The following is a 15930-nucleotide window of genomic DNA, read 5'->3' as shown; positions in this document are numbered from 1 at the left end:
AAATACACAGTTATTAAAGGCCAAGTCTGCAGACTTTGATTGCTGTAGGGATAAAGCCGAATATTAAACTTGGCCCAAAGACGAATATTGCGCAATGATGCCAGGATTATCTGAATGTCAATGCAGACGGGGTTTTTTTCGTGTCGACACCATGAAAGCCGAGCCAGAGATGACACGCAAATATGAATTTTATTGAATGGAAAAACGCAAGTCCTTTCCAATTGCGACACTATAAAAGAGCCCTTTGATTCATTGACATTTTACTGATCCTGGCATCAAGCATTAAAATGCATTGATATTGTATTTATACGCAACATTTGAGTTTCTTTTATTCTTTATTTAATGTTTGAAGCTCGATGTATTCTTAGTATAGGCAGTATTCAGAGTCATTATAGTTTTTTTTTTTTTTTGAAAAGGTGACAAACGAGCAAATGGTCACCTGAATTCGCTGAAAAAGCGAGGCGACCGTTGCCCATGGACATCCGCAAATGCAGATGCGTTGCCTATCTTTAATCAACGAAGAAATGGTCGCACAGAAAAAGCACATTTCCCCTTCCTATACGTCCTCTCTTCCGTTCAATCCACTTCGCCTTCACATGCTTTCCTAATAAGAAAAGAATGTTAAGGGGAAGAGGACTGAAATTAGGCATAAATTAGTAAAATTGTACTGATTTATTAAACATCTTAATGTTTATTTCATAGAAATTGAACTCGTAATATTTCCATGAATCTTATCAAATACCTTGATATTAAGCGTCAATTAATCTCAACCATTTAACTTATACACAATAGGCTCCGACTACATTATATAGAGATGTTCGCGAGATTAATTTCTAAGCAGAGTTTTAATGAATTCTGTTCCAATTTCACACGCCAGGAGATCCAGCTCTACGCGTTAACTTTACAATGGATTTACGATCCAATTACAACTCTCCATGGGGATATTTCATTAAATAAACTTTTTAAAAGGAAAATAAAAGTCAAAAATCTTACTGTTACATTTTATAAACAGGACCAGTCGGCGAATTCCAAAGTCTATAGGTAAAATTATTCACGACATATCATAGCTTAAACCGTATCATTTATTACGAATTAAAGATTCAAATTTGTTGTGTTTTAACTTTGTAATCCGGACCATGGTAAGAACCGTCGTTGCTGCAAGTGTTGTCTTCCCAGGCCCAAAAGTCAATGCCCTCGATTTCATTGCAGCCGCAAAGAGGATTACTGTAAGAATAAACATAACAGTTACAAATATATAAGTAATTATAAAAATATTTCAAAGATCTATTTTTTTTCAAAAATAATTTTAAGATCCTTCTATGATGAATAGAATTGATTCATCTCCGTGGGACATCTGTTGAGCCCCCACATACTCATAGGGAAGAATGAAAGGTGGAAATTACTTACGTGGGTGAGATTCTGAGGAAGGCGTGTCGTTGGATGCGCGTCACGCTGTCGCCGACGTCGCACAGTACCCGTGCTATACTTATTTTGCGAATTTCTTTAAGTTGTGCTGTTAAATAAAAAAAAAACAATATTCATCAGAAATCTATCTAGAACTTTGATTTTGTATAGAATAACATTTCAAAGTCGGCAAAGCTGTAAAGACTAATGAAATGCCCAATACATGTTCGAGTAAAACATAACTGCATGAAGTGATCGACATCATTTTTTTTCGGAAGACTTGTGCCTGACGACAAAAAAAAATACGAAGTTTGTATTGATAGTACTCACGCAATGTAAACGCATTAGGCCTGTTTGGTCTCTCGTACCAATGTCTATCAGACGCCATTGATCGCAACATCTGCTCCACCACAATGCAATAAAAAGTAACTGGAACGTGGCCTCCTTCTATGAAGTTCTCCAGCCAAAGTCCCGCTTGAAAATCTACGTCCTCCAGATGTTCGTATGCTTCTTGAAGCATTTCTACTCTCTGTATAACATATTTACACAGATTATTATAGGGCAGATTAACTAATATATGTAGATTTTTCTTTTGTTTATTAAACATAATTGTTATTATTATAGATAGGAAAAAACATTTATTGAACTTAACGAATGTCAAATATTTCATATTTTAAGGAAAATAATTTTAAAAAGTAATCAATTAATATGAAGAAGTAAAAATCAATAAGATATACGAGTACTCACTTCAGGATCCATAACATGTAGTAAATCTTCAAATTTTTTAAAAGCTCGCCTTCTGCAAAGCTCTAAATATTTAACATACGGCTGCAGTCCGAAGTATCGGTTTTTCGCTAAATCATTAGTTAATGTATCCGAAGCCTTCTGATGAGGACCTAGAACACTCTCACCCAACTGAAACACATGTTTATTTTATTGTGTAGTCTCTAAGACCTACATTTGATTTGTTTCACAATCATCCTCTCGATATACATATAATTAACCTTTAAATGCATTTACGCACCCCTACGCCGGGCTGTGCAATGGCGTAGGGAGTGTGGGACTCGCCGGCCGCAGAAGGCGACCGGAATACCCACTAAAACCTGACTGCCCTCCGACGCATTATGGCGGGGCCACGGGAACGCGTGAGCTTACTTCCGTGACCCCGCCTGCGTTGTCGCCCACGGGGGGGGGGGGCTCCTCTCACATATTTGTGGGGTGAAGGGCGGCGGCAAATTGCCGCCTCCTTCGCCCCACTCTACGGCGTCGGAGCGGGGGCGCCAGAGGGTCTCTCTCGCGCTCCCGCTCCTGTGCCTCCTTCTGCGAAATCACTTCTTCGCAGAAGGAGGCAACGGCGTCCCAGGACCTCTCACTTCCTAACATGGCGCGTATAACGCCAGGAAGTGAGAGGTCCCCACCTATCGTCGCCACCAGGGTGCGGCGCTCTTCTGTCCAGGCGCAGCACACTTCCAGTGTGTGCTGCGCCGTATCCTCGTCGTCGCCGCACCCATGGCACGACGCCGTCTCCTCCCTTCCGATCCGACGCAGATACTGTCCGAAACAACCGTGTCCGGACAGCACCTGCGTGAGTCGGAAGGTGAGGGACCCGTGGCCCCTTCCGCACCACTCCGGGAGCTGTGGGCGGATGGCCTCTACTGTGCGGACGCCATATTCGACGTCCGCTAGGCCTTCCACCCAGAGCTCCATGGTCCTCCGCTTACATATAATTAACCTACAAAAGGATTGTTTCTTACAAGTTTGACGTCTAATGGAGAATCGATTTTTGAAATGACATTGTGTGAAAGTCATTATTAAACAGTGGTGGACGCCAGCAACATCAACATCTGTTGCACGAATTGGCCGGCTCGCCCGGTGAAATAACACGACCACACAGAAGACAGGCGTGAAGTGGCAGTAATTCCAAGTACAGTCTGATGAGTGTGGTGCCGGAGGCTTAATTTTAGTCATCTTTCCCTTCCCACCCCTTTTCTTATAAGGAAAGGATGGGAAGGGGAGGTGGATTTGATAGAGGAAGAGATGCATAGAAAGGTTATATATTCTCTTTTTGTGCGTCTCCTTCGTCGATTGAGGGTAGGCAACGCATCTGCAATTGCGAATGTCTATGGGCAGCGGTCGCTTCGCCATTTCGGCGAATTAATGTGGCCGCTTGCTCGTTTGCCACCTTACAATATTTAAAAAAAAAAAGGAAAAATTTGGCTCCGAAACTACTAAACCAATTTGAAAAAATATTTCACTGTTGGAAAGCTACACTGTACTTGACTGACATAGGCTATATTTAGTACTAGAGTTAATCCCACGCGGACAAAGTCACGGGCATCTTCTAGTATGTTATATTGGCTATATCTTTATCTATTAGTACTTATAAAATATGGGACAAAAGTTTTTTTTAAATACATTCATGTGAATCATATCACCTACTTCTGGATCAATGGCGTGATCGAATTTCCCAGAAGCTTGTCTGAAGGCGCCCTGCGTTATATAATCTATGTTATTGTCGATGGCGTAGAAACCAGTCCTGAGAGTCAGATTGGCTATGGGTATCTGCTTTAAGTAGAAACCTTGAGAATCATACATTCTGAAATATTAACAATATTATTACAATTAAAGAAGAAAGAATTGAGCTTTTACTAAAAGACACTGATTTATTTTTGAAACGACAATAAATCAGTTTTAATTATACGTATTTGAATAAAACGTAAACTCACTTCACAGTTCCAGATTGTATGGTGTGGAACCAGCGCAGTACTGTCATATACTCGATGGAGATTTGTGGAACTAAACTTTCATTATACGAATCCCGATGTCCCGAGTGAGAAGAAATAACTCCTGCCTTTATTAAGTTTTCTTTACCTATTAGAAATTTATTATTTTATTCATAAATATTGCTTACATATTATTTTTTTCATATTGATTACAGTATCTAACTACGAATCGGAATTCTAGAACTCGGAACTCTACATTTCTAGTTTTATAAATTGGATAATATGATTTTATAAAAGCAATTCAAATAAAAGCACCGTGTTTTATATTCTTATAAGATAATTCTTATCGTTGGTTTCTGAGACCAAAATCCCTGTATAAATCATATTGTTATCTCTATTTTGTCAAAGATAACGACATGATTTATACAAAATTTTCTCAGTAACCAACGATAAATGATATTTATGCAAAACCTTTTTAAAATGACAATAACGCGTTAAGATTTGCTTGGTTTATTACATACCAACAAATGCAGGCAATAGTTCATACAAGAAAATCTGCATCTGTAAAGCAATAACAATATCTCGCGCAGTGTAGAACAGTCGGTCGTCATCCCAGCAGGGGTTAATCCGACCCAATGCCGTAGCAATGTGGTTGTGCAGCCTCCAGAACCAAATCAAAGACAGATTTACGCCTGCTACGCTGTTCACACCCTCTTCCGCTGCAATTTAATCATTATCTATATAAAAAATTAATAATAATGTATGTGAAAAACCTGGGGACACAGTGGCGCCCCCGTGGATTGCTAAACAGCCGAATCTTTTTTAAAAATAAAGTATTTAATATTTAATTAAAAATAAATTTAAGAATTAAGGAATTTAAGAATATCAATTAGACCATTTAGAAAAAAATAAATTAAGTTGCAACTTCGATTTACACAACCTAAAATTACATAATTAATTAGAAGCGCATACCAATAACCACTTTGATACACGGCGAAAATAATATTAAATTCAATAAATAATAAAAACACTATATTCAACAAAATGAATACATACGTGTATCATGACAGCGTGTTTCGTAAGGTTTTTGGTTCAGCAAGCAGAGGTTCACAGGCCCCTTCACACTCGGAGGCCATATTTTTCCATTCTCCACTTCGTACTTCAACAAGCCACCCTCAAATTTTCTCCCTTTCGTTAATAGCTTTTGCATTGTATTACCATATAGGATAGAAACGTCGAAAGCTGGGGTTGAACTTAAAATCTTCAAGTTAAACAATGCATTATAAAAAAAGACTTATTAGACAAACATCTCCTCTGTATAACCAAATAAATAAATAAATAAAATGTATAAATGCTTAGGTCTTTTAAAAGCAGGTTAGGTGAATGACCTTATCAATTCCTTCGAACGGTTCGTTGGAATAAAAAATGTTAGCGTAAGTTGTCTGTATTCGAACTCAAATACGATATGCGATTCATTAAAAAAAAAACATTTTAAAAGCATGTGGTCAAGTCAGACTGCGACCTAATAACGGTTTTCTTAAAGCATGTTTATCAAGACATGAGGTTAACGCGCTTTGCTCCACCTCTCAACGATCGTGAGGCGGGGAGGTGTAGTGCCTGGTGGACAAGGTGTTGACATTTCGGCATTAACCCTTATTCAGCGAAGTCCGCTTTAGTCATGTCTTCATGACACAATTTAGAATCTTAAAACTATATAAAAAAAATGTTGTCTGAAGTAAATAATTATGCACTATATGAATATCCCAAAGAAATGCTACTAACTCAATTTTTAATTCTGCTTAAATCATGATAAAGATAGACAAAATTAACGTACTCTTTCGGGATTAGTGTCGTTATTGACACAACCAACGGATTGAAAACTCTCTGGTCTGGTCATGTTTAGACATCTGATATCAGAGAAGCGATGGACCGGGTCGTTGTCTGGTATTTTGTTGGGCACGCAAGCGTAGTCTGTTTTACCTTTCTCACTACAACAGTGAGGTTTCCATAGAATGTACTTGACTGAAATATACAGAAAAAGTTTTAGTACAAGTTTTTCAGTAGTGGAAACGCACGGTAAGCGACATTAAGTTTAAAGTATATCGTGAATAAGTCGACTTACTCAAGTTAGCTTGATTAGTTAAGTGTCGCTTCTAATATGGGTTTCCTTTGAAACACTTTTAGAAAACATATTGCCATCTCGCTCATTCTTTTTGAAAAAAACGGAGACAATATACAAAATGGGCTACTGATTAAAAGCCAACTAATAAAAAATGCAACCAGTTACTTACCGGTATCGTGGAACGACAAAATATCTCCGTTAAGCAGCAACATAAAATGCGCTGTTAGTTGAGTGAACTTTTGATCAGGCACTTGTCCCTCCATTAAGAGTCTTTTCCTCAAAAATCTCGCAAGGGGTAAGTTCCCCCCAGATTTGGAAAGCCTAGGATTGTAATCTAAAAAAAGATATTTTCATAAATACATTTAGGAAGTTTGAGTTAATGACAAAACTAAATGCATTGTATAGACAGTTGCTTCTAAGCATCTAAAATTTAGATTAAAAAGTTAAAAATGTATTTTTCTAAACTTAGAACTATCATCCAGCAGTAATAATACTATAAAATATTCTATTTCAGCAGCTAAGATTCAAGAAGGTAGTGAAGTAAAGGATTGCAAGGAAGGTTTTAAAAGACATAAATGATAAAATACTTTTATCAAAAACAGGGGGCAGTAATCTAACAGGTGGTGTGTGACTCATTCCCCTGGTGGGGTAGCGCAAATTGTTGCACGATCCGTCCGGACGTCTGCCTTCATGAGGGTTGCAGGAGAAAAACTGACTGGTGCACCAACTACAAACAATCGTAAACAAAATTTTGTTATTTCAATTTTAAAATATTTATCTTAACTAGACTCCGATTTTTAATCTTATAAACAGCAGGATAGCTAAAATGGTCACTTAAACAAAATTTATCTTTAGTTAAAAAGTTTCTATTTCTTATTGAAGTTTATTACTTACAACGTAGTATTTCTCTTGTCATGACGTTTGAGTTCTTCCTGTGTTATTGGTGTCCCGGTGTATGAATCGTAAACTAAAAAAGTTGAATTCACACAAACAAATAGCAACGCGAACTGAACTAATAATAAATACATTGTATCAAAGAAATGCATTGGAAACACTACTGCATCGGAGAAAACAGTGTGGACACTTAAAGAACTCAAACATGAATGTCGCTGGTTTTGCAAATTTAAAGGGATTTTCTTTGACTCTCGAGACCATAAAAACAGGTTTGCATTTAATTAAAAAAAATCAAGCAGATATTTATATAGCTTTAAGTTATGCGATACACGAGAAGTGCTCGGTGATGATAAAAAGACGTATGGCAGAGGATTCCGTACTGGATAATTATAAAACAAGTAACATTAAAGTATTTACGGTTTAGACTTAATTATTTTAAGGTATTCGGGTATAATGTCAGTCAGATAAACACTATCCTGGCTTACCCGTCTTATGACGAGGCCAGGATGATGTTTAAGTTGACAGACACATGTTTAAAAAATGGTTATTGTGAGAAAACTATAAAAGATAGATATATGCTATCGCTGACTTTAATTTAGCACATTTAAAGAGCTACAATTCGCCATACATCATTTTTATGTAGGTCCTATAGTTTAGCCTACGTAAGCGCTGAAAGCAAAAATGTCCCTAATTGTCGCAACAAATTTTGAAGCTATATTCAAAATCTACTAGTCTTCTAGTTATTTAAAAAAAAAAACAAAAAAATGGGACCCACCTGCAAGCACTTCCTTTCGATTAAAATATTTTTCATCAAAATCGGACCACCAGGGGCGGAGTTTCGCGGTAACACACATAAAAAAAAAAAAAAAAAAAAAAAATACAGTCGAATTGATAACCTCCTTCTTTTTGAAGTCGGCTAAAAAACAATATAGATGATTAGATGTATTGTGTATTAATTGGAAGGCTTATGGGGCGATATGGTCGCATTGCGACAAAGCCTCTTAAATAACTAAAAAAAATAAAAAAAAGTATTTTAAAGTAAATTTCGACTTTATCTTTATCTTTTTTCGACTTTTGGCAATTTAGTATTTCAAAGTTTTTAATTACTATTTTAAAGTGAACTTTACCACGTTATTCTATTCGTCAAATACTATAATTTAATGATTAATAGCAAAAATGTGTCGTTGAACATATTGTAATGGCAGCCATGTTGAATTTTACACAGTGTACTGTAATCTGCTCGTCAAGCCCTTCCATTTGATGCTCATGGTGAGGAAGTAATGCAAAGTTATGTCGCCCACCACCTTATGACAGCAGCGATCTTGGATTAACAATAACACTGGATTAAAGGTGTTCTGTCTACAGAAGTTTTTTCATCTTAACCTTTGTAACCCAACTACCGATGCCTCTCACACCGTTTTGATCATCTTAATTTACCTTTTTAAATTACAATTTTTTTACACTGAATCCTAATATCAAATTTAAATATAAATTCCACAGAATTATATATAAAAAATCTCTTTTTTATAACAAATCAAATCAATGACACTAAATAAATTTACATAATTTTAAGGCACCTAACGGTTCTTTTCAAAAACCGTTTGATGACAAAACGTTGCGAATAAAGGATTGGAAATATTTATAAATAAAATTAATTCTAAAATCGAACAAACGATGAACGATGACGAAATAGGTAACAAAACGGAAGAAAAAAACAATAATTTTAAATGATTCTTTATTACAAAATCCATAAGCTTTCGTTTAGATCAACCCATTACCTTGTTATAGATAGCGATAGTACTTTCATTTCAAAAACTCTGTATGAAATATAGAGGCGGGGTCGTATAAAGAATCCAAGGACAGCTGCATGTCTGTCCCACAAGTTTGATCCTTCCAAGCTCAGAGGTTGACGAATTCAATATCTTTGCAACTGCACATCGGATTACTGGAATTTAATTTGAACGAAAATATTAACATCGTTCGTTAAATTTTATGACTCTTACCCTGCTTTATGAGATGAAGATTTTGAAATTGAATATGAGAGTTTATTATTTCCAGCTATTCCATTTGAAATATTAATTCTACGTATATTAGACCTAGTACTTAATTATAATATTAATTAGCCATTTACTTTTGCTATTTTAATACGTACTTGTGGTTAATCCTGTAGAAAGCACGTCGCTGTATGTGCGTCACTTTGTCTCCGACATCGCAGAGCAGCCGCGCCACCGTCGCCTTCCTTATCTCCAACAGTTGTTCTGGATACGAAAGTATTATTATTTTAAAGCTTATTATGATAACCTCTCGACAAAGAACTATTTAACGATCGCTTAACATTCCGTAAAAAAACATACCATATGTGAAAGCATTTGGTCTATTAGGTCTCTCATACCAATGCCGGTCTGACCTGATGACTCTTAACAGTTGTTCCACCACAATACAAGACAGAGTGGGCGGTACATGGCCTCCCGTGATCGCTTTTTCCAGCCAAATGCCTGCTAAAAGGTCTATATCATCTACTTCTTCGTACACATCTCTTAGCATCTCGACTCTCTGAAAACACATAACAGACTACATGTATTTTCTTCTCGCGGCTATTCATAGTTCATTAAAATTAAATTCCAGTAACGTTTTCCAATGTCTTTGAGAGTAGGATGATAATAATAAGGAAAATGTTACTAAGATATTGAAATATTCATACTTCGGGATCAATAGCTTGTTTTAGATCATCAAAAGTTTTGAAAGATTGCTTGAAACAAAGTTCTCTGTACTTGACGTAAGGCTGGAACCCAAACAGACGATTCTTTGCTAAATCATTTGTTAGTAAGTCAGTCGCCCGTTGATGATGACCCAAGCCTATATTTACAATCTGGAAAAAAATGAATGTGTTATTATTTACATATTTAAGTGTTCAATTATTTTAAAAAATTAAAACGTACGTCGGGATCCACGACATAATCAAACTTGGCAGAGCCTTGTCTAAAGTTGCCTTGCGTCACAAAATCCATGTTGTCTTCTGAACCAAAGAATCCTGTTCTGATAGTGAAGTTGACTATTGGAAATTTTCTCAAGTAATTTCCTTCAGTGTCGAATAACCTGTAAAGTGTAAATAACATCCATCCAAATTAACTGGTCACATTACACTTAGATGCGATACTGCAAAAACAAATGAATGTATAAATCTGTCGGATTATAAAAATATAAAAAACTTGAGAGGTGTCACCCGGATGGAACGAAGTTCCTTTCGATTAATTAGTGAAGGAACCAATGTTTATTCTATGAATAAAAAACTTAAGTCTTCACAAGAAGTACATTTTATTTCTATGAATTTTGTCACGTCGTTGCCATGGTGAAGTAGCGCTCATTCGTCGTTAACATACTTACTATAGCAAAAAGTGTCGTGACAACTTTTCGTAAGAATTTTTTTCGTCTAGCCCCCTTTCACAACGCGCGATAAGGAACTTCGTTCCAAAAAGTAACATTTAGATAACCAAGAACATTTTCCATACAAGAGAAAGTAGATAAAATTACTTACTTCATGTCACCTTCTTGCGTCGTATGGAACCAACGCAAGACGAAAGGAAACTCCAGTGATATTTGGGGGACGAGTTCGTTATTGTAGAAATCCCTAAATCCTGGAGCGGTGGATATAACTCCTTCTTGTAGTAGATTTTCATGGCCTATGCAAAAGCGAAGTAAGGAAATTTTATTCTGATCATATATTACGATGAAATCTATTAGTTAGACACTGTTTAGTTAAACACGTTTTTTACTAAACAGTGCCTTACCTTGTGAAGCTTAGAACCGCCGGTAATGGATATTATGGACATCAACGTGGTTTTATAGAGTATGTCAGAGTAAGAGTATCCCAAAGCTAACAACGTGTATTATAAAAAAATAAAGGTTTAGCCCTTAAATATAAATGTCCAAAACTGCTTCCGTTTACAAAGAACTTTGATAGTATAAAAAGTTATTTGTTATTTGTCAACATCACGTTTCGGAAACCTACGCATAATCGTATTTCAATTATCACAATTTCTGGTAATGTCTAATATTAGCGAGCGATAAAAGCACATGAGTTGATAAACCGTACAAAGACAAAGCTTCTTAAGAACGTTCAAAATTTTTACATATTGTGGTCGGCCTTGTTCCTAAAAAAAAACTTACCAAACAAAGCTGGCAAAAGTTCATAGTAGAATATTTGCATAACTATAGCAATATTTATATCTCGAGCAGTATAAAACAACTTGTCATCATCCCAACAAGGGTTGATCTTGGACAAAACTTTGGCAATTAGATTGTGCTGCCTCCATAACCAGATCGTCATCAAGTTGATCCCAGCTAAGCTATTGGCTCCCTTGTCAGCTGAAAAATTATATCAGTTGAATTTTAATAAAGGAATAAAAACTAGATTACTGAATAGCGTTTTTTAAAACAGAAAGGGGCAAACGATATTATCCATGAAATCGTCGACGCCCATGGACATCTGCACCCATTAGAGGAACTGCAAATGCGTTGCTGGTCTTTGAAAAAATGCTTCAATGAATAACTTTTAGTAATCAAATTGACTTACGAATATCATGACATCGTTTTTCTCGTGGTCGTTGATTTGACAAACAAACACCTAATCCGGTCTTAATACTCGGAGGCCAAACTCGGCCGTTATCCACTTCATATTTTAATAGACCACCTTGAAATAGACGACCTTTTTCCAACAAAGGCTTCAGATTACTACCGTAAACTGTTGACAGATCGAATGACGGTGTTCCTGTTATAATCTGTAATATAAATAATTATATTTTTTCATACTTTACCAACATGTTCTGTTAAAGAAAAATATATTTATTATAGATTCCACATTGTGAGCGATTACTACGTCATTTTATATACAAGTTCACGTCGACTGTTAACGATGATGAACTCGACTTATTCTTATAAATATTAAGAGGTGAAAGATTTGTTTGTTTGCTTACCTTGAATAGGCTCCGAAACTACTGAACTGCTTTGAAAAGTTATTTTACGTTTAGCTACACTATCCTCGGGTGACATAGGTTACTTATAAAATTTTTACTAGATTTTTATTTAATACCGCACGGATGAAGTCGCAGCCAATTGCTAGTATTTAATATACTTACCCGTTCCGGAACTGTATCATTTTTGATGCAACCAATCGACTGAAAACTTTCAGGTCTCGTCATATTCAGGCATCTGATGTCAGAAAACCTATGTACAGGATCGTCGTCAGGTATCATATTTGGTACACATGTTCTGTCAGATCTTCCTTTTGGAAGGCAACAGTAAGGTTTCCATGCGATATAATTAACTGAAATTAACCAAATGTTTTCAACGTCTCTTTTTAATCTAGACACATTCATATCATATGGTATGGTATTCATAGAAATATGGTAAAAAAATGAATATTCGAAAGTTCTTATCAAATTGTCAAATTGTCCTGAATCGTGAGTATACGAATCTAACCTGTATCGTGTATAGATAAAACATCTGACGTCATAAATACAAGAAAATTTGTGGAAAGCGTCGTAAATGTCTGATCAGACAGCTTGCCCATAGGAACTAGAGTTGTACGCAGGAATCTTTCCAAAGGCAAAGAGCCGCCGGACTTCGATTCTCTTTTGTCGAAATCTAAAAAATTAAACAATTGACATCATAAAGCAAAATTTCAAAAGTATAAGTGACTCGTAAGCTTATTAATATTACAAATATTATAAATGCGAATGTTTGAATTGATGTTTTTTTAAGGTATCTCCAGAACGGCTCAACGGTTGTATGTATTTTTAATTCCATGCAGACGGAATCGCTGGCGACAGGTCTTTTTTACAAAATAAAAACGTTTTAAATGTGTCTACTTTAACAATTATCTTAAATTTACCATCATTAAAATTATAGTTGAAGAAGACATCTTCACCTTCACAGTATAGTCACTATAGTCTTTGAACATCGTCTCAAGAACCACTTGTATATTAGTTACTTTCTTGAGATATGTAATATATAGAAATGTACCAATCAGAATACTTAATATCATCATCAGCTCACTATACGTCCCCACCGAGGGGCTCGGAGTCTACCCCAAGTAAGGGGTGACTAGGCCATAGTCAACCACGCTGGCCAAGTGCGGGTTGGTTGACTTCACACATATCATTGAATTTCTTCTCAGATATGTGCAGGTTGCATCACGATGTTTTCCTTCACCGTAAGAACGTCGGATAAATGTACATATGTAAATCGAAAATCGAAAAACACATTGGTACATGGTGGGATTCGAACCCTGGACCTGCAGATTGCAAGTCAAGGGCTTAACCCCTGAGCCACCGACGCTCTAATAATCACCTACGATTAAAACGCTAACTAAAAAGGTTGAAGTGAACTTTTAATGATGGTACTTACTTTTAGCATACACAGGTGGCAGTAGTCTATAGGTAGGCGTGTGCGTTGCGCCGCGGGACGGCTGGCGCAGGTTGTTGCAGGAGCCGTCCACACGCCGCCACTCTTCAGCCACACACGGTTCGATTTCGTTAATACACCAACTAAAAATATACAAGTAACAAGTAAGTGGAACTAAACAGAGCAAAATGGAAACCAGCAACAAAACAACATCTCCGAAAAAAACATAGATACTGTAATAAAAAGCGACTTTTTGTTAGATTTCGAGTCTGAGTTAAAACAAAACATATTAATTAATACAAACATGTCCTAGAATAGCAAACATGTCCTAGAACACTCTTAACAATATTTTTCAAACTCAATACAAAACCAAATGAAGATTGCAAAAAAACTTATTAAATACGTGAAATTAATTCAATAAAAAATTGACAATTTCGAATCGAATTGAACCAACATAGAGGTCAAAATGGTAAAAAATATATTTGCAAATGTGTCTATCAGATTTGGGGCATACAAATGATATAAAGGAAGTAAAATAAACGACATGCAATGTATAAATTGATATGGATATCGAAGAAGCGAGAGAGATGTTCAGATATGCCTACCCTAATTTAGCGTCAGGGCAGTTCCTTGTTTTGGTGAACTACTCCATATCACTTATATGAAAAGTATATCGACTTACAACGTAGTGTTCTTCTTATCATGTTTTTTCACTTCTTCCAAAGTAACAGGAGTACCTGAGTATGAGTCATAGTACACAGAAAGTCCGTAGTTAACATAACCACTAATTATGAGTAAACAAATGAAATAAAACATTTTTATTATAAAACTAAAATTATTTTAGTTAGCATCGGAAATTCGCGCATTGAAAGTTGTTCACTTTATGTTTAACTTCGTCAAAATACCATAAACACTTGAAATGTAAAATATATAAGAGAAGAATAAATTTTTATTTTACAAAAACAACTTACGTAATGGAAATTGTCAACGGAAATGTATGTAATCCGTCATTGTTAACATTGTCCTAGGAAATGTATATAATTCCTAAAACAGCATGATGACGAAGATATCAAAATCTTACGATTATTGAATTTTCGGCGATACAATACGCTTATCATTAACCAGACAAGTAAACTTATATTTCTTATTAAAGTAACTCCAAGCAATATTCTTTACTACACAAGTGACAACGCATAATTCGACAATTATACGAGCCAAATTTACGAATTGGTTCCTTGGAATGCCATGATTTTACCATGGTGAAAATAGTATGGTATTTTATTTAATTTCTAGGAAATGCGCACACTTCCGAGTATATAGGTATATACACTTCTCGATACTGAAACATTATTTTATATTTCTACTAAATAGCTTTGGAATTATACACATTTCTTAGGAATTGTATTTAATTCTAGATTTTATACATTTCCGGTAACATATACATTATGCAATTATGCAAAAAAGTGAATACTGATTTATGACAATAATGGCACATTTCAGTTACTTAAGGTCATTAGTATAATTACGTGCAATTTTATTTACTCTTTTTAAAATTAATTATAAAATCGAAGATGAGACGACATTTGCCAACGATAACATTAAAAGCAGTTTTTGGTTGCAAAAGACGGTTGACCTACAAATTAAACTGATAACGTTCGTACACCAGTATCTAAATAAATGGCTAAGATATGTTGGTATACATAGTTATAGTCAATCATGTACCATTTCGTAAATCGTAGATTCTTTATAAACTTTGGCTATTTTTTTAGTTAAATCTCATGGTAAAATTTAAGTTTAGAACCTTGTTTACGAAAAAGTATAAAAGATATTAAAAAATCAATATATACTATATACTCGTAGTTGTACATGTCTATGAAGATTAATATGTCAACGGGAATGTAACAAATTTCATTAATTTGATACTGTGGTGAAGATAATACAGTAAAGTAACAAAAACATGAAATACTTAAAAAGTTTCATATTTTCCGAACACCCCTTGTACATTACATTTTTTTTATTATTTCTGAGTTCTTGATAGATGTACTACTAGAGATTTCAAGATTATCCATTAATTATGGAACATCCTGCATATTTGGTTTATTAAACCGATATTTAAAATTATTTGTACTAACTAGCGAGCCGCCATAAAGTTTGGATTGCACTGTAATTATTTTTCTTACAAACTGCATAAATTTGTCGTATTTGAAAATGTAAATTGACAAATAAAATCTTAAATTTTTTCTTTCATCCGTGCGGGAAAAACGCTGTATATAATTATATATTTTAAATATTAATATTAATCATGCGATAAAAACGGAATAATTACTTTTGAGAGCTTAACAAATATAGGTAGGTACGTATAATCACAGATAATATAATACTAGA

At 35.3% G+C, this 15930-nt stretch overlaps 2 protein-coding genes across 2 annotated transcripts; both read right to left on the bottom strand.

Moving 5' to 3' along the window:
- Positions 1–1021: 1021 nt before the first annotated feature.
- On the bottom strand, positions 1022–7367 carry LOC106710967 (peroxidase-like). The gene is made up of 12 exons (XM_014503160.2): positions 7144–7367; positions 6837–6976; positions 6419–6583; positions 5962–6149; positions 5184–5388; positions 4649–4846; positions 4131–4275; positions 3844–4000; positions 2152–2319; positions 1735–1933; positions 1408–1513; positions 1022–1224 (listed from the first exon to the last, which is right to left on the bottom strand). Exons 1-12 carry the CDS (start codon positions 7293–7295, stop codon positions 1101–1103), a joined length of 1947 nt encoding a protein of 648 aa, XP_014358646.2. The 5' UTR covers positions 7296–7367; the 3' UTR covers positions 1022–1100.
- A 1555-nt stretch (positions 7368–8922) lies between these two features.
- LOC106710968 (peroxidase-like) lies at positions 8923–11915 on the bottom strand. The gene is made up of 8 exons (XM_045678354.1): positions 11717–11915; positions 11311–11508; positions 10679–10823; positions 10083–10239; positions 9845–10012; positions 9498–9696; positions 9296–9401; positions 8923–9088 (listed from the first exon to the last, which is right to left on the bottom strand). Exons 2-8 carry the CDS (start codon positions 11468–11470, stop codon positions 9043–9045), a joined length of 981 nt encoding a protein of 326 aa, XP_045534310.1. The 5' UTR covers positions 11471–11508; positions 11717–11915; the 3' UTR covers positions 8923–9042.
- Positions 11916–15930: the final 4015 nt, after the last annotated feature.

This window comes from Papilio machaon, chromosome 6, assembly GCF_912999745.1.
Source record: "Papilio machaon chromosome 6, ilPapMach1.1, whole genome shotgun sequence".
NCBI lineage: Eukaryota > Metazoa > Arthropoda > Insecta > Lepidoptera > Papilionidae > Papilio > Papilio machaon.
Note: the sequence above shows the minus strand (reverse complement) of the source record. Positions and strands in the feature narration are given on the sequence as shown.